Raw genomic sequence first — 20068 nt, 5'->3', positions numbered from 1 at the left:
TCTAAATTGATTTCAAGAAAGCCGCTCTGTTCAAACACTTCTTCGGCCTCGGCGGCGTCCCGGCTGGTGACTACGTTCCCCTTCCTCTGAGTCCTGGAACAATCATCAATGGGCTGTTTTGAAGAGTCGTCGTCACCTTTAACGCTCGTCTTCCCTGAAATGTTGCGAAGGGAAAAAAAAAAAGTCGTCGGGAATTGTTTGATCAGCTGTAAAAGCCGTTAATCTGCCGCGGCTATTCCGTCTCTGCGAATCCAGCGGTGATCAGAAGCGCTTGTCCTGGCATGCGGGGCTGCCCGGCAACCAAATATTTAACGCGTTATTGAGCGTCCCATGATGAATCGTGAAAGCGTTTTATTATTTTAGTCGTAAAAACTGCAGCCCGGGTCTGCCCGGAGGACTTTCATCGTGGCTGGGTTACGTGTACATCACACGTCGAGGGCCCTCATGCGATTCCCATTAGGAAGACGTCATGCGTCGGGGCTCGCCAAAATGTGCCTTTCCGGTTTATGGGGCGCAATAAAGCAAAAATGCGCAATTTAGAGAAGTATTTCCCCAATATTGGCGGAGAGATGCCAGATGTACAGAGCTTTTATGTTAAAGAGGTTCTCTGCAGGTGTGGCTTTGTGCATTTTGCAAGTTTACAAACTTTAAAAATGGATCCACGTGCATCCAATCCGACCACAGGGGTCAAAGCTGACCTCCAGTGGTCCCTTCAGTCTTATACAGTTGTACCGGCTCCTCTCCTGTAATGCCATGGCTTACTCTGATTTCACTGCACACTGTGAGCTTCCCACAATGTGCATTAGAAGCTGCAGCAAGTTAGATAGAGCCCCGCCTTATTTCCTGTCTGGAGGGCGTTTAGTGTCAACTAGTCCTTTCCCTCCTAGCCTGACCGTCCTTGCACCTTAACTAGTGCCCCCATTGGAAGATTCCCTGTTTGTTCCTGTTTTGGTAACAACCCAAAATGTGGGATTTTCTTTCACTTTCAGTGATAACGGTCACTAGGACACATGGGGTGAATCTCTCTAACAGGGACACAGACAGCAAAAAATTACTTGACAGGGGTTCCCATCAGCAGCGGCCCCTCCATACAGGGCGCAGCCCCCTAATCTATACGCCCGGCCCCTAATTTACATGTAGGGCACCGGACAAATGCATTCCAATGGGAGTCTTTTTTCTTTAGAAGCACATGATTAGAGCCGGAGGCTCTAATTGGCTTCAAAAAAGGGTGGGCTCGGGGCGCAGTACCCATCCAGTTGTGTGGCAATAGCTAATTAATATTTGCTATTGTCTTCCTGTTTCTCCTCCCAGCCAATCCTGGCTCAGGAAGCAGGTCCTGAGACCAAATTGGCCGAGAGGAGAAGTGATCCTATATGCCGCCGAGGAGGAGGAGGGAGGAGATGCAGGGGAAGCCGCTCCACCATGAAGCGGAGAAAGGAGGGGACGCAGAGGCCGGGGGGAAGCCCACGACCTAGATAAGTGCAGTGACTGATCAATAGATGGGGGGGTGGATTGCTGCCCCCCCCCCAAAAAAATATACCACCAGCCGCCACTGGTTTCCATCCATCTCCTCACTATCCAAAACTAAGAAAAAAAGAGGTTTTGGCTGCAGTTACGCTTTCCCGACTCCAGGAATTGGAAGAAAACTGGAGTGGAGCCCACCGCACTGCAAAGGTTAAATGCTTGTTATGTCTAGTGGGCAAGGGTCTCCAAGCTACAGCCCTGGGCAGCATCCAGCCTTCAGCTAGTGTTGGTGGCACATCGAGTATTCAGGTCAACAGAGGCTGCCTATGGGCTCTGCTTCTCCCTTCTTAATGGGGACTCTGATGTAAGTAGGGACTCTGATAGAGACCCCAATATAAAGGGGGACCTTTGGGGACCCTGATGTAAGGGTGGACTCTAATGGGGACCCTGATGTAAGGAGGGGGACTCTGATGAGGACCTTGATGTAAGGGGGGCTCTGATGTAAGGGGGGACTCTGATAAGAACCCTGATGTAATGGGGGACTCTGATGACTACCCTGATGTAAGGGGTGTGCTGATGGGGGCCCTGATGCAAAGAGGAACTCTGAGGTGGACCCTAATGTAAGGGGGAACGTTTATGGGGACCCTGATATAAGGGGGTGCTGATGGAGACTTTGATGCAAGGGGGGACTCTGATGTAATGGGGGACTCTGATGACTACCCTGATGTAAGGAGGGACTCTGGTGAGGACTCTGATGTAAGGGGGGTGCTGATGGAGGCCCTGATGCAAAAAGGAACTCTGAGGAGGACCCTAATGTAAGGGGGAACTCTTATGAGGACCCTGATATAAGGGGGTGCTGATGGAGGCTTTGATGCAAGGGGGGGGACTCTGATAGGGACCCTGATGTAAGGGGGGGACTCTGATAAAGACCCTAATGTAAGGGGGAACTGTGATAGGGACCCTGATGTAAGGGGGGACTCTGATTAGGACCCTGATGTAATGGGGGTGCTGATGGGGGCCCTGATGCAAGGAGGAACTCTGAGGAGGACCCTAATGTAAGGGGGGGCTCTGATGGGGACCCTGATGTAAGGGGACTCTGATGAGGACCTTGATGTAAGGGAGGACTCTGATAAAGACCCTAATGTAAGGGGGAACTGTGATAGGGACCCTGATGTAAGGGGGGACCCTGATGTAATGGGGGTGCTGATGGGGGCCCTGAAGCAAGGAGGAACTCCGAGGAGGACCCTAATGTAAGGGGGGACTCTGATAGTGACCCTGATGTAAGGGTGGACTCTTATGAGGACCCTGATATAAGGGGGGTGCTGATGGGGGCCCTGAGGAAAGGAGGAACTCCTGATATCAGGGGGTACTCTGATGAGGACGCAGATGAAAGGAAGACACTGATATTCCAGAACCCCTCAACTTTAACATTTGCAGAGCACAGGGGCCCCACTGTAATGGTAGATTTGTTCCTAGGTATAAACAAAAAAGTCATTGCTACTACCCATATACCTAATGGCCCTATAGGCTGAAACGCGTCATCTGACTTAATCTGCGTTTGTTCACTGTGGCTATTCAATAAAATAAAGAAATTTTAAGAGCAACAACCGGAGTGCGAATCATTTTTTCTACAGATTTGTTTCCAATTCCTGGAATTGAGCTTTAAACATAAGGCTGTTAGTACTGAGGAGAGCTCGTGTTATACAATAAAGGAATGAGATTCTTCCTTCCACACTCAATCCAAAATAACAAAAAAAAAAGGCTTTGGCTAGAGTTAAGGTTTAACAGAACATTTTTGGAATTCGCAGTGCCTTAGTGAAGATCACACGCTGTATATCTTTTTGAAATAGTCAGACTTTAAAGAAAATTCTTTTAATTTCTATTCTGTGAACATAAATGATCACCTCTGCCAAAGAAGTAATTTTACTGAAGCGTCATGTTCTGTACTTCAAGCCTCTCCGTGTCCCTTCTGAGGATTTATGCAATATTAATAAATAACATTTGTTATATTCCTAAGAATTGACTGGACTGTTCACATGTTTGGAGAGACGATGGGAAGTCTTGTTTATATCAGTTTGATTGTATTGGCGGCGTGCATTCTGCAGACTCTTTTGAACATGGTGTCCTGTTCTGTTACCTCCAGGTGAAAAACCCGTTGTGGAGACGGAGGAGACAAATGAAATTGAATCGCCTCGAGTTCCTGAAGAAACACTGATCTGGGTGCACGAAAAGATCAACAAACCCAAAGTCGTGCCAAAGACGACACAGCCAGCCACCGAAAACCAAATGAGTAAGACATTCTAATTAGGGGTGATTTCTAGAAGTGCAATTGTGTGGTGTTTCATTCAATGGCGTCCCTAGGGGGGGCAGAGGGGGCCCTGACCCCCCCAACATTATGCTGTGCCCCACCATGTGCCCCCCCCCCCCCCCCCCCCCATAAAAAAAAATTTTTTTTTTTTTTTACAAAAAATCAATGTCTATGAGGGATAGAGTCCCCAGTCAGCTCCTGCGGGTGATTCCTCCCCCCTCCCTCTGCTTGCTGACACTGCATAATGCGAGCGCTCACACAACCACGGCCGCCCGATCTGCTCCTTCCCCTGCATCCTCATTGGCAGGGAGAAGAGCGAGTTGCAGGAAGGACTCCACCAGGACTCTCAGTTACTAAAAAAACAGACTGATTTCTCCCATCCTTAGGACAGGAGAACCAGCCTGTAAATTCCAAGAGATGCCAGACCAGAGCAGTCAATAGCAGGGGCAGGACAGCAAGAGGAGGCTGGGGAACCCCTCAGTGGCAGAACACCAGGGCCCAGAGGCAAGACAACCTTTGCAACCCTGATAGTTCTCCCACTGCTTTGGACCCTTATATTTTCTTGGTATGCTGGTGACATATATATCTTGTTTTCTGCCACCCTGGGGGACCCCAATACAGTAGGAAGGGAGCTCACTGCAGAACATGTAAAAGGGCCCTTGTGGGGTCATAGTAAAGGGCCCCAGTATATATTTATATATCTATATATATATCTCTATATATAGATATATCTATATATCTATATATATAGATTTATATATATGCATTTTATAGTTGCCCCCCTACTTTTGTCCCTGTCCCCCCATGTGCCCCCTCCTAAATATGAAAGCTGGAGATGCCACTGGTTTCATTTCCCCAAATTTATATTTCTGCTTCTAGTTTTTGGTGTATTTGGACAAAAGGAATTCAAATCTCTTAAAATGTAGCCTTAGGTGTTCTTTACAAAAAGAAAACCCTCTTTAGGTCAGCTACACTATATGGCCAAAAGCCATCACACCTCCTCTATGAGTTTGTTGACCATCCCTTTCCAAAACCATGGCCAATAATATGGAGCTGTCACCCTCCCCTCATAATCTGTAATATGGAGTTTACCCCCCTTTGCGTCTATAAAATCCTCTTTTAGAAAAAACTTTTCACAAGATTTAGGAGGCTGTCTTTGGGAATTTGTGTCCATTTGTGAGGTCAGGAACTGATGTTGGATGGGAAGAACTGGTGCACATTTGGCATTTCAATTTATCCCAAAGGTGCTTGGTAGGGTTGAGGTCAGGGCTTTATGTAGGCCACTCAAGCCTTCTACACCAAACTGGTCATACCAACTCTTGTGGACTGCAGACTTCACAAGCTAATTTGCCTCAACAGCCTGCCTAAAAGGGCTCCCCTTCTACCCCGAGGCCCCATCACAGCCACATGGGCTTTTATAATTAAAACCATTGGCTGTCCCAGTTGGATGTGACTCATCCTCACTTCCTGTGTGACAACAAGAAGAGAAGATGAGGGGTAATCTTCCAAATAGGTACACAGTCAACAATAAAAACAAGCCACAGTCAGCAATAAAAATCGACACCACCTCCCTACCGCTCCAAAAATCACCAGAATAACAAATAAAAACAAGACTGCAGTTCTTACCCTCCCCTGTTAAATCAAAAACTAGATGTTAGTTAGCAAGCTAAACCCTAGGATAACAGCAAGCCAAGAGGCCCTCAAGTGGTTTGCTATGGGGTCTTTTAATGACTTGCTCGCTGCCCCATTGTGTATAATTCCAACCATTGGTTTTAGCCACTGGTAATGCCACATGATATCGTTTTGTATCAGGTTCAGTTATGTTAAACTTTACGTTCTTCTGTTTTTGGTCTTTATGGAGTGGCATATGTCTCCTCTCTTAGTTCCTCTTCTGGTTTTGGTCTTTATGAAGTGGCTTGTGTCTTCTGACTTAGTTATTTTCTCATTTTCAACTTTTTTTCCTTCTTCCTCAGCTCAAGTCATCAAGTGTGAGACGAAGATGAGGGACAAATGCAAAGGATCCACCTGTAACAGGTACTAGACTGCATTTTACCCAGATGGTGCTCATTGGCGAACTTGTTTCAAGATACATTCAGAACACGGAAAAGCTGATTCATGTTCCTTAGGTCCTTAGGTGTTCCCAGGTCACCAGATCACTGGGAATAAGTCCGATTAGACCAGCCTCTTTTACCATTGAGAAGCCCTTGAAGTAGTTTTCCAGTCTTAGGGCAGTCAATTAGAGAAGAGCCCTGCTTACACTGATGGTCAGAGGAAAACATACCCTGTTACATCCGTGGTCTGTGAGAATGCCCATTACAGTGGTGGTCAATGTAGCGCCTCCCATACCACACTAGGAAGAATGCTCCTTTTACTGACAGCTAACATGATCATTGGTGTCAATGGCAACTTACCTGAAAATAAGAAGCTCCACTGGTCCCAGGCCACTGGCTCTGCAGAGTTGCATCAGTGCTGGAATTATGTGGACACAATCAGGCAAAGGTCAATTCACCACTCAAGGAACCCCTAGCAAGATCTGGATGAACCTTTAGGTCCCACAGAACCCTGGTTGTGAATGTCTTGATTAGACAATTGAGTGGCTTGGTGCTCTGGAGCTGTGTCTGAACAGGGAATCAGAAGTCCTGAGCAATAGTGACCACAGTAAGCATTTTAGGACTTCATTGTCAATTTTGATTTTCTGGCCTTGACTTTGATTTCAGTTTTTACTTTTTACTGCAATAGAATTTAAGGAATGCTAAATTGGCCTATCAACCAATGTAATTATATGTAATTTTAGCATGCCTTAAGCACTAGTTAGCATCTATTTAGCCCTTATTCAGCTTGATGAATCAGGGCCCACAAAGCTACCTTAACATCTACAAGGTTTCATACCTCATCACCATCATTACCAGATTGGTAAACCCAATTTAAAATGGCTGAACAATGGCTTAATTATTGTCTCAAGCCTCTTAGATTATAGTAGCACAAGGGGTGGTTGTAAAGTCAAGCTTTGACTGATAACCTGGCGGTTAGGACAACTGCTCAGCTTGTTCTTCTCCACCTGGAGTAAAAATCCATAACGCCAAACAGACTCCTCGGCGACCAATCAGAAAATAATTTTTGTAGTGCCGATTTGAGGACAGAAACAAACATCTGGTCGTTATGGACATAACGCTGTTCTACTCCATCGTATATATTTAAAAGATGAGGGCACATGTGTTAAACATAAACATTAAGATGTTTTTGGCGGGTTTCCTAAGAGCGCTGACTCAGCGAGGACAAAAATGCAATTTTTTACGCCAGCTTTCAGCTCTTTCGTTGTTGTTAAGAAAACTTTAAAGAGGTTGTGTAGTATTGGCTTCACTATGGAGACCTGGGCAAGCAGAGCATCAGAATAGAGAATGTCAGTCATGAAGGACGGCCGGTGGCTGAGTCATGGGTAGCGGGGGGGAACGGCGTGCATAAAGCGAAGATTGTTTAAGGAGTCGTTTTATAGCTTCTCAAGGTCTCAGTGCAGAGATGGCAAAATAAACTCCATGTACTTGCAATGCTTCATGCCAAACTGCACACAGCGCAATGATTTCTGAAAAAAATGTATTTGAAATTAAGGGGGGGGGGGGGGCGCCATCTTTAAAGGACAACTCTACTGATTGAGACTAACTACTGCTGTTGACCTCCTTCTGAAAATGCTAATCCCTGGTTTTCCTGAAGGAACAGCTTCAGTAAAGGTAAAGTTGTCCTTTAAAGGGAATCAGCTTTCCAAATAAGGACAAGATCATTTAGCAAAAAAGTTGTGTGATTTTAGGATCTTGCTAACCCTGCAAGTCCATATGGAATCTAACATCAAAAGTATCTATGATTACTGAATTGCCAATTTTGCAAACAAATTTCGATTTTTTAAAAAATGAAAACCTATTATATGATCACAAGCGACATCTTTGTATTCACCAGATTACAAACTGTATGCCATATTGAATAAATCACTGTGTATTCCTCCCGCAGGTATCTCTGCCCACCAGGTTGTGCAAATAAGAAGGCAAAAGTTTTTGGAACGCTTTTCTATGACAGCGTAAGTAGTTCATACAAACTGCAAGGCTTATTTCAGGTGTTTCCAAAACCAACTTTATTTTCTAGTTTTGTATAGAATGGGGGAAAATAGCCCCTGTCAGGTGTTTATTACTGTTTGTGACCCTGATGGGGAGATTTACCCGATTTGCCCTGATAACCATTGTATGAAAGACAAAAAGTGATATAAAATCCCACGTTTTACAGTTGTCTGCAGAACAGAAAATTAAGGGAAATGCTCCAAAAGAGAAAACTCTTACTTTGGGTGAAATTTCCTCACACTTCCTGCCATGTCTCCAGTATTGGAAGTAAAGAGAAATCTCCCCCATAGAGCACAGACTATAAAGTTCCAGACCAAAAAAGAATAAAAACAATTTTTTTAAACAATCTTCAGATGATTGAAGACCCCAACAAATGTATTTCATTGGTCTGTTGCTGTATTGGGCCCAGGTCCCATCAGCTAAACAGGGGGGCCCAGGACAGCTTAATTGTTCATTTCTTCTTTAATGAATAAATGGAATGTACTAGACCACACCCTCACTCTTACTTGGTTACCAGGGCGTAAAGTACATTTCCCTGGGCCCCATCAGATTATCAGAGGGGCCCAGGAGGTGGGAGCAGAGGAGGGACTTTTTTTTATCACTTTTGGGGTGTAGGTGGATAAAGTCAATGCTGCTTTTCCACTGGACCCTGGGGGGAGGGGGTGTTGGGGGGGTAGGTGGGACATAGGCATGGTTTGGGTGGCCGTCAGGAGGGCAATATGGGGCCCCATGACTTCTAACAGCGGCCCTGCTTACAGGTAAGCCTATAATAAGGCTTACCTGTAGCTACAGTAAATATGCGATGCATACTAACACATTATGACATTAATTTGCAGGGAGAAGATTTCTTTTTTTTGTGTGTGGATTACAAAGTGTCCCAAAGATAAATTTAGCAACATACATGTACTTTGAGTCCTTTTAAGTATGTATTTATTTTCCAAGCCCTGATGAAGGGGGATCGTTTGGACCACCAAAACGTGTTGCCTGTATTCAATCCTTTGATGAATGGCTAAAGATTTTTTTTGGACTCTTTGGATCTGCCACTGTTTATGCAGCTTCTTATTTGGAGAAATAAACCTCACCAGGGCCCTTGTGTCTTACAAAATTGAATGGAAATGAGTTTGTCAATTCTTTATCAGTGATTACTATTATTCCAAATTTTGCCAATATTTCTTTGGGGGAAAAAAAACAACAAAAAAAACTGGCAGACGTTTTAACCTTTCCTTATTCGATACCAAATTTTTTGTTAGGAAGTTAAGTGATGGCCACAGTAACGATGTCTTAGTTCTGATTAGTTCTGCTACATTATGCTAAATTTTGACTTTACCAACTGAAGACAGTTAACAAATCCAATGTTTCCGCAGATATCCAGCCTCTGCCGGGCAGCAATTCACTACGGGGTCATTGATAATAATGGCGGTCTGGTGGACATTACACGGAAGGGCCGTCTGCAGTTTTTCGTTAAGTCCGTGAGGAACGGTGTGGAATCTTTAAGGTAACATTACCGCTTGGTCTTGGGTAGTAGTAAACAATTCTCAGTGTTTGTTCTCCAATTCGTCTTCTGCACTGATTACTTATTTTGCTTTCCTCCCGCAGTAAATTTAAACCAGCAAATTCCTTCATGGTCTCCAAAGTTACTGGTAAGTGTTCCGGGAAAACGGTTTACTTAAAGTACATTTTTACAAGTTGGAAATAACTAAAAATCAAAAAGAGCAATAGATCACTATACAAAAATACCAGAAAGAGACACAGTGATTGAAATCTGCAACATTGTTTCAAACAAGGCTGGTCAAACATGTTGCCATCCGCCAATCTCTGTCAATCTCCTCTATATTTACCTAAAACTATGTAGCACCAGAAGCTGACAAAATGGCCCATTCAATATACAGTATATCCAATGAGGAATGCTCCATTAAAACTCTAAAATACAACCTAAATTGTAACATTTCTAGCCAGATTATGTTGCCTGTATTTGGGTAATTTGCTACAGAAGAAAAGCCACTATGACTAGAGCAGGGCTCTCCAAACTTTCTAAACAAAGGGCCAGTTTACTGTCCTACAGACTTAAGGCTGGGCCAGACTGTGGCCAGTGGGGATACAAAAGATCCCGACATCAGTGGGAATAAACAATACCCCATCTTTGGTATCAGTGGGAGGACATTTGTTGGTGTCATTGGGAGGAATTGTGCCCCATTTTGGTGTCAGTGGGAGGAATTCTACCCCTTTATTGGTATTAATAAGGGGAATTATGTCCCATTGTTGGTATCAGTGGATGAATATAGTGCCCCAAGGGCTGGATAAAAGCAAGCATCGCCCCCCGGGCCACTGTTTGGAGACCACTGGACTAGAGGAAGAAATACTTTGAACATTTTGGAAAATAAGGAACTGACACTCACCCTCTATTTCAGCCATTCTCAAACAGAATTCCTCCAGAGATTGCTATGGGTTCCTTGAGCTGTGGCTAATTAACCTCCCATTTGATGGTGTCTGCACATTTCCAGTCCCAACACCACTTGACAGAGTCACCAATGACACCAATGCTATTTTTAGCTGTCTGTAAGGGCTCGTTCGCCCTGTACGGACCGCTCTTCAGAGAGCATTGGACAGGTGGTAAGGAAGCGATACAATGCCTCCTCACCACCTCCTTTAACCCCTTGATTGCTGCACTAGCGCACTGCAACCACATGCAGTACACTCATTTGTGGGCACTTGAAGAGCGACCCCACTCACATGAATAGATTGCGCTTGGCAGGCACTATGCCAGCCGAAAGTGACAGGGGGTATAATTACTGCCGCATCTACAAGGCAAAGCATTGTGGCTGCAGCATGTGTACACCCCTGACTGCTGCCTCTCTAGCTAAAGGAAAAGTGGTAAAAATGCAGCTCAGCTGTAGGGTTTTACAGCCCCTCAATGTAAACGAGCCCTAAGGTTGGCATTCTGGCCGCCACTGTAAGGGAGGCATTCCTCCCACTAGCCACCAATGTAAGGGGCATTTTTCCAACTGACTCCCAATTTATTTAGTTCTCCAAGGACTGGAAAATACTACAAGGGTCCCCCTTGGGTAAAAAGGTTAAAGCTGGCCATTGATGATTCGAACCTCGGCCGGTTCAGCAAGGGATTCCCCCATTAACACTGACTGTGTCAATGGAGGAATCGAGCAATTATCTTTCCTGCAACTCTGCAAGAAAGAAATTCGCACCGTCTCTGGTCAACTTTAGCTGTCTTAGAGCCTTTTCTTATGCCCGTACACACGACTGGACTTTCCGACAACAAAAATGTGGATTTTTGATCGAAGAATGTTGGCTCCAACTTGTCTTACATACACACGGCACAAATGTTGGCCAACAATTACGAACGTAGTGACGTACAAGACGTACGTGGTGTCTCCATTATGAATGTTAGTTTTAAGGCTCATACTTGATTCCAAGCATGTGTGGACTTTTGTCCGACGGACTTGTGTACACACGATCGGAGAATCCGACAACAAACATTTGTTGGCGGAAAATTTGAGAACCCGCTAGCCAACATTTGTTGGTGGAAAGTCCGACAACAAATGTTCGCTGGAGCATACACACGGTCGGACTTTCCTCCAACAAGCTCACATCCAACATTTGTTGTCGGAAAATCCGATCGTGTGTACGCGGCATTACTTTATGGCACCATTGGTAGATTTGACTGTTTTCACCTGGGACACCAGATAAGAATCTTAAGATAATGAATTCTTGGAGACTGATAATGAATGTCTATATATGACATGTGCGTGTTTTGTCTTCATTCCTAGCACAGACAATTGACTGCTACTCAACTGTGGCTGAGATCTGCCCCTTCGAAAAGCCAGCTAAACACTGTCCAAGGTAGGCATATTATGGTTGTTTCTTCAGTCTGCTATCATAAAAGATTTTCGATCTAAATGGTACATTAGGCAGTTAAATATGAAGGTGGAACATTCTATGGAAGAACTAAAGAATAACTAATGCTGGCCATACACTATATGAAAAATTGGCCGAACCCATTTTCGAAAAACGAACATTTGGCCGTGAGTGCAAACGATAATGCCATCATGTAATGACTGATAGATCGTTCAGTGGACATAAATGAATGCATTTTTTGTTCGTTTTTTTACATATACCTGGTGCAGACAGTTCAGACGGGAAACACATTAACCTTTCAATTTATCGTTCATTTGGCAGAAAATCTCCAAACTTGTCCTTCGTTTTTTCGTCTCAAAAACGTCCCAAAGATTATTGATTTTGTGCCCATTAACTGGCCGAAAAACGTACGAATTGCCTAAATGACCGAATTTCAGCCGATTTTTCGTATAGTTTATGGCCAGCATAAGTTAGGCTATAAATCAGTGAAGGGGGGGTTGCAGCTGGGCTCAAGGACCTGTCAATAAAAGAAAAGTTGAACATTTTTGACATTTGGCATTGGCATATTTGGGTACAGCAATACTGGAGCTAAATGTTTCGTCGTGTGAATGTCTGGCATCACAAAATTAAATGTGTGAATACTGATCTCATGTACATATTATGACAATTATACCATCACTGACATTTTCCGAGCACATATATCTCAAATGGAAAAAAACTAATAAAGTACTTTTTCATAATGCAACCTAACCCCTATACCTCAACTTACCTCCTAACCCTAAACCTCAACCAGTTTGTTAACTCTGACCCTGAAGTTCAACCTAACTCCTATCAGTAAGCCTCAACTTACCCCAGCCCTAACCTTAACTTCAATCTAGCCCCTAGCCCTAACACTTAACCCCAACCTAATCCCTAACTCTAACCTTAAACCTCAGTTAGGTTGAGGTACCCTTACACTTAATGCTAACATTAAACCTCCATGTAACGCTTGAACCTAAAAGTGTCACCCTAATTTGGTTTTCCAACCAAAATTTTAACCTAACCCACAGCTCCAAACCTCAACATAACTCCCAACACAAACTCAACCCTAAAACTGACTCTTTAAACCTTACTCCTAATGCTAGCCCTAACTAATAACACTAACACTTAGAATATTAATGCACTGATTCCTCAAATGACCTTCATTCACCATTCTGTTGTAATAATAAGATGATAATAATGAGCTGATAATGTGGCCCAAGGTGAGTTGGACATCGCTTTTCTGTACCATGAGTACTGCACACTTGTGGTGTTTTATTTTTGACCTTTGTGAAGACTCATAATTATGAAGGCCTTCAAGAAGATGGGGAAGCAGCACCCAGCCTGATATAGGCAGCAGCATGACTATACCGTTTATTGTCTGGGCTCAGTAATTTTACATTAACTGTAGGAAATATCAAGATGGTGAGATTGGTGGCTTCAAAGTCCATCATAATCCTTCCTTTGAAAATATCACTGCAACAAAAACAATAACATCACACTGATATTAGCCCCAGTAATTTCAAAGAAATATAGGGTTCTAAAATTGACAGTATGCCAACTACTACTGCTAAAATTAAATTACAAGAACCCTGGCATATGTACTGAAATGTTGGCTTAAATCCATCTAGCGTTGAGTTCGAGGTCCCCTTATTACAACTGTGTCATTTGGTAGAGCTGAAATATGGAGCCTCTAAAAGATACGAGAAACTATCCAACCCAACAACTCTACAACAGTTTTGGATGGAATTAACCTTCAACCGTTCTGAGCCATCATCTTACAGAGCATCAGAGAATGAAGGACTTGGCACCCGATACTCCTGATGTAATGGCACATAAAGAACATTAATAAATCTTCAAGTTTTTTGAGCCAGAATATATATTGGAAAATAGTTTTTTTTTCATGCCATTCTGGCACAAGTGGGAACTTGCAGTAACCTGCCTTATTGTCTTCCAGATTTTACTGCCCAAGTCACTGTAAGGACGAGCCTTCCCACTGGGCACCAGTCATTGGCTCCAACATTTATGCAGATGTAAGTGGGATTTGTTTTACTGCTCTTTACTTTTATGGGGTAGCTGTGTGTATGTTGAAAGTTATTATAAAGGGCTGGTGCCAACTTCACACTGAGACAGTTTCCTCATTTTATATCCAGGATGAGTATGGCCAAAAATGAAGAATTGTTAGCTATTACTTAAAGAAGATTTGCTTCAGGTCATTATGATGTTGGCTGTATACCTATATTACCTTCTGTTTTTTTCTGTACTGCCAGTTCTGGTTTTTGTTAGTCTGCCCTCTGTGTTAGATTTCTCCTTTACTCTGATTCTTGAGACTTCTTTTTTTATGAGACTACAGTTTTTTTTTTTTTTTATCTGGGACTCTCAGGTCTGACCACTGAACACTTCAGGGGCCCATCTAGCTCTCTTAGCTGGATGGAATTCATGACAGTCATTTCTGTTTTTGTCTATTATTTAAGCAACCAGTAAAGGCACCCCCAGACTGATCGAAAATTCACCTGGTATGCAGGGAAATTACTATAAATAAAGCAATATTGGTATTTTTATGCAGGACTGTTTAATGCAAATTAACAACTCCCACTCTGCCTCTGTAATGGAAATTTCACCTTTGTGGGAGGGGCAGAGACACAAACTACTGCAGGGATAGCTCACCATTGTGGGAGGGGCAGAGACACAAACTACTGCAGGGAAATCTCATCATTGTTGGAGGGGCAGAGACACAAACTATTGCAGGGAAATCTCATCATTGTGGGAGGGGCAGAGACACAAACTACTGCAGGGATATCTCACCATTGTGGGTGGGGCAGAGACACAAACTACTGCAGGAAATCTCACCATCTAGGGAGGGGCAGAGACACAACTACTGCAGGAAAATCTCACTATTGTAGGAGGGGCAGAGGCACAAACTACTGCAGGTAATCTCTATTCAGATCCAGCCGAAAACAGCGGGATCTGGTAACTTTCAGGTCATCCAATCATAGGATGACGGTAGATTGAATGGTCAAGGAATTAGCTGTAGAGTTCTTATTCCTCCTTGGTCTTCTTGCCTTCCTCCCCATTTCTTGGTGTCCTAGAAGAAAAACAAGAAGGAATTTAGACTTGGCTCCATCCCATTGTGTTCAGACCATTGATGTGTCCATCTTCACTACCGGTAGCTCCATTGAATTACGTAATAAGGTTACAGCATGTCAATATGATGAGCTATCAAATATTTAGATTGGTGAAGAGTAGGGAGCAAGGTATACAGACCAGTGAGAACAAATGCTCCTTTATATATGTTGTTAGGTGTGGAAGTTATCGCTGCAGGTGGTCAAAGATTGCTGCGAGATTGGCTGATGTCTAGCAGAAAACAATATGTAAACTCGGCTAAAAAACAAGTGACTTCTAAGAAAGAAGCATATCGGAGTTTTGTAAGCAGTGTATAAATACTGCCAGCTGTTCTCAGTTACCCCCCCTCCTCCCCATGTCGCTGAATCGCACACATGGTCTGCATTGTCCACATGTGCTTTGGCTTTGAGCACATGACAGTCCCATTAAAGGATGGAGCAACTCTTAGGAAATCTTTGATAGGATTCTGACCTTTTTAAACCTTGCTGGGTGAGGCACTTTGTTTACCAGTTAAATAGGAACTTTACCCACCTGGAGTTCATTTTGATCTTTAAGGAACATTAAACCTTCATTTTTTTAAATTAAATTAACAATATTGGTATACCTACCTGCTCTGTGCAATGGTTTTGCACAGAGCAGCCCCGATCCTCCTTTTCTAGGGTCCTCCGCTGGCTCTTCAGGTCCCTCCTCTTCAGCGAGTGCCCCCATGAAAAGATGATTTCCACCCATGTGGGCTTGCTCCTGTCATGGCACAGACTGGGCAACTAGGCCCCACCCCCCCCGCTCCCTCGTCACAGCATTTGATTGACAGCAGTGGGAGCTAATGGCTTCTGCTGCTATCAATCTGTCCAATAAGGAGAGAGACAGCGGCTGGAGTCGCTGCGCTTGTGCACATTGCTGGATGGGATCAGGCTCACGTAAGAATAAGGGGGGGACTGTTGCGGGGGATCCTGCAGCAGAGAAGGTTTATTTCTTTAATGCATAGAATGCATTAAGGTAAAAAACCTTGAAACTTTAGAACCACTTTATAATCTTTATAGAATGCATTAAGGTGAAAACCCTTCTGTGCTACAGCTCCCCCCCAGACCCCCCCTCTTTCTTACCTGAGCTCGATTCAATCGATGTGCACAAGCGCTCCATGCTGTCTCTCTCCTCATTGGACAGATTCATAGCAATGGCTCCCGCTGCTGTCAATCAAATCCAGTGATACGGGAGCAGGCCCGAGTCCTGCTGTCTGTGTCAATGGATGCAGCAGCGCGACTGGGGAACGAGCCCACACGGGTCCTCCAGGGAAAGCAGCTTTCCGTGGGGGCACCCGATGAAGAGGAGGGGCCTGGAGCACCAGCGGGGCACCCCAGAAGAAGAGGATCATGGCTGCTCTGTGCAAAACGAGTAAGTATAGGCATGTTTGTTATTTTTATTAAAGAAAAAACAAGGGTTTAGAATCCCCTTTAAACCCCTCTTACCTTGTCTGGGTCAGGCTGAAATAGCATACTCACCTTCCCAGCTAATTCAGCACAAGCCTGCTGTGATCGACCAAAATTCACCAAATGCCAGGTCCCGTACCGCTATTTTCTTTGCTGATGTCATCAGAAGGCTGGGTGTCTCTGCATGTCTGTGCATGCGCAGTGTGTTCTACATAGCCCAAAAGCCTCCTTGGATGTATCCCGGAAAGGCTTTAAGTGTGTGTGTGTGTGTGTGTGTGTGTGTGTGGGGGGGTCACATCATTCTTGCCTAGATGAGAAAGGTGGAAGAGCAGAAAGTGTGTTACAGGTAGTATCACAAAGGGGTATTTTTATAAAACATTTGCACCACTATTCCATCATGTGAAACTGCATATACATTTGTTCTGTGTGAATGAGGACATAATCGAATGCTTTTAGGCTATTTTTCTCACCAGATCAAATGCAGAAAAATACCACATCTGGCCTCTAGATGGAGTTGACGATCACAGGAAAAAAATACTTATTTACTATGATCATCAGCGCTATCTAGTGGCCGTAATGCAGTTCCTGATTCACTCTATTCTGGTTGAATATGATCATTATAATATAAGCATTACTGACAATTTGAAGTTACAAGGTTTTCATAGTAATCATTACTGATAGGGAAGAAGTGGCTTGCAGTGCTCCTGTGAGCCTGTGCCCTTCATTTAATCTTAGTAGATTAAAAACAGGTTTTATTTATTGCATGGAATCTTTCTCATCCAAAAAAGAAATCTGCCCAGGTCACTTTTTTCCATGACCCCCCCAGTAGGCATCGCTTGTGAACCTCGAAAAAAAGTCACTCTGCATTCCTTCCCAGCACTTGGCGTTCCGCAGACACAGTCATCAGACTTAAAATACGATTCTTACATCCAGTCTACCTAATACAGCTGGCATTGCTGGCTCTGCCCTTGTATGGGTACAAAGTGCCCTGCCAGCTTACAGGGCAAAGCCTGCCAAGAGATACGCAGGGAGTAAATAGATGGTAAAAATCTGTGCACAAATGGGGCCATGGGTTGCATTGGCCATACAGAATTTTAAGGTGCTCTTTAACATTGATGCGTTTAAAAACGCAGTATGCATTTTGCGTTTTTGGTGTGTTTCCTATAGAAATCAATGGGAAGTGCATTTTGATGGGTTTATGAAACAGGGCACCAAAAATTCAGCTTGCAGGACTTTTCGAAATGCACTGCACCCGCAGAGCACTGATGTGAAGAGTTCTATAGGATGTAATGGGAACTATTTGATTGGGTTTGTGGTGCGCTTTACAGCGCATCAGTGTGAAAGGAGCCTTACATTTTTACTTGGGTGGTTGAAATATCTACCACTCATGTGCTGAATCTGAGAGAGGGAGCTTCATCCTACTTGGACCCTGGGCACCATGTAAACAGCAGCTTCAAGCAGAGATGTTGCTGAAATCCTAATAGACCTGGTGCTGCATATACTGGTGACGGGTGGGGGTGGTCAGAAAAGGTGTGGCGTGGCTTAAGAGTTTACAGAAAAATTGTGACTGAGCATCTGAGTCTACACACAGTGGCCTGATGGGCTACTTGCCATGTGGAGAGTCCGCTGTGTTAGAGAGATTGCGGTGTGAACATTCTTCTCTAAGTAGATAGACCATAGGCGTGTGCAGGGGGTGTACCGGATGTGCCTGGGCACACCCTAATCACCCTGTGTACCAGGGCTAGTGATAACGCAGTACAGCCTGCCCTCCTGTACCAGGCCTATGTCCTATTCATTTAAAGGGGAGGCCCTGGCACCACCGAGCAGGAGGACCGGCTGTACTGCCTTATCATAGATACCGATCCTCTTGTCCCCCCCCCACCGGCAACGCTGCCAGCTTCTCCTCCTTTCCCTCCCCCCGGCTGTGCTGCAGCGGGATCAGTTCTAGCATCTGCGCCCCCATCCTGTCCTCAGTCCCTTTCTCAGTCTTAAACGTAAGACATCAGGGGTCCGTTTAGAACCCTGATGTTTCACCAAAGCCCCCTAAAAGGGCAGTTAAATATGTAAAAACTCAATAAATAAAAATCTAAAATAAATAAATAAATAAATAATTTAAAAACATTATAGACTTGTTCACATGTGCTTTGCCATGGCTGCGAAGCATAGTATCACGGCCATAAAGCGTACACCCCTAGCCACTACCTTTGTTGCTGTGTTTGAACCTTGGGGTGGACACCCTGATGCAATAGGCTGCACACACCTATGAGATAGACTGTCTTGTTGGAGTGACTACTATGGTATGTGGTCAGGACTGCTCATCGTTCCGTGGGCGAGGGTTAGTCTCTGGGCTCACTTATTTTTAAATGCTTTTTTGATGGTATCTTATAGTTATAATGAAGTTTCGTTGATGTTCCTTATTTTCCAGACCTCCAGCATCTGCAGGACAGCGGTCCATGCCGGAGTCATAAAGGACGAGGGTGGCGGGTACGTGGATGTCATGCCAGTGGACAAGAAGAACCATTATTTCGGCACCAATAAAAACGGGATTCATTCAGAAAGGTAGAGTCTGATTAACCCCTGATAATGTGTTTTTTTTGGGGAATGGGAGGAGGGGGGTTGTTAGTTGCTGAATGTTAAAGGGGACCTTTAGGGCAATAACAGAAGAAAGGACTTCTATCACTTAGCTTTTTTGGGTCCCCTCTAAAATTCATATCAAACCTATATCCAAGCATGCAGTCTGGCTAACCAGAAAATAGGGGGGGGGGGTATAAGCATGTGCTGTTTCCTCTCCACAGCCATACCCAACCACATGCCCCCATGGATCCCCCTGGCAAAGCACCTTGTCTACATGTTGATGAGGACAAGGGCCTCTTCCCCACAACCCTGGTCTGGTGGTGGTGGGGGTCTGCAGGTGGGGGGGGCTTATCGGAATCTGGAAGCTGATTCTATGAAGTAGCCCGCTTCTACATACTACCTCTTAATAATTATTCACAAAAAAAGTTAAAAAATAGACAGACACTTTTAGCCCCAGTAGTTTTTTTATTTTAATGTAACTTATCTAGGAGTACACCCTACAGGTGTGCCACTTTAACCCCTAGGCGATGGCTGCACGCAAATATGCGGCCACGTATTTGCGTGCATTAGCGTGCTCCCGGCACAGTGACCAGAGGCTTACAAAAAGCTCCCGATTGCATCTTACGATCGGGAGTTTTCCGATCACGTCACCTGGTCACAAGCCCTGCCTCCCGGAATGCCGAGGGAGCCAGCGCCATAGGGTTAAAGTGGTTGTAAAACCTTAAGGTTTTTTTTTACCTTAATGCATTATCCTTATATTTACCTGAGCCCCATCGCGATCCAGTGATGTACATGAGAGCATTGGCTCACAGAGCAGATCGATAGCAGTCATTGGCTCCTGCTGCTGTCAGTCAAACTCTGTGATGAGGGAGCAGGGGGTGTGGCCATGCTGCTCTGTCTGTGTCTATGTACACAGGCAGCTGGGCTTGGGGTCGAGCCCGCATGAGTGTCCGCATAAGAAGTGGTTTCCTATGGGGGGCAGTGGATGAAGAGGAGTGGCGGCGGGGGACCTGGGAAGAGGAGGCTTGGGGCTACTCTGTGCAAACCCATTACACAGAGAAGGTAAGAACAACATGTTTGTTATTTTAGTATAAAAAACCCGAATCTTTACAAACACTTTAAGGCGGTCGATTGCGGTCTACCTGTCAACTGTGGGAAGGTGACCAATGCAGAAACTGACC

General features: G+C 44.5%; 1 protein-coding gene across 1 annotated transcript in view; it reads left to right on the top strand.

The window, feature by feature from the left end:
* CRISPLD2 (cysteine rich secretory protein LCCL domain containing 2) overlaps positions 1 to 20068 on the top strand; it is a 69403-nt gene that overhangs the window by 43133 nt on the left and 6202 nt on the right. The window contains exons 7-14 of the mRNA XM_073605759.1: positions 3608 to 3754; positions 5746 to 5806; positions 7772 to 7838; positions 9240 to 9370; positions 9472 to 9515; positions 11658 to 11730; positions 13721 to 13796; positions 18739 to 18872. Coding sequence (XP_073461860.1) covers positions 3608 to 3754; positions 5746 to 5806; positions 7772 to 7838; positions 9240 to 9370; positions 9472 to 9515; positions 11658 to 11730; positions 13721 to 13796; positions 18739 to 18872 — 733 coding nt within the window. The remainder of the gene's footprint in view (positions 1 to 3607; positions 3755 to 5745; positions 5807 to 7771; positions 7839 to 9239; positions 9371 to 9471; positions 9516 to 11657; positions 11731 to 13720; positions 13797 to 18738; positions 18873 to 20068) is intronic.

Source organism: Aquarana catesbeiana, linkage group LG11 (assembly GCF_042186555.1).
Source record: "Aquarana catesbeiana isolate 2022-GZ linkage group LG11, ASM4218655v1, whole genome shotgun sequence".
Lineage (NCBI taxonomy): Eukaryota > Metazoa > Chordata > Amphibia > Anura > Ranidae > Aquarana > Aquarana catesbeiana.
The sequence above is the reverse complement of the archived record's forward strand: the minus strand, read 5'-3'. Positions and strand labels throughout refer to the sequence as shown.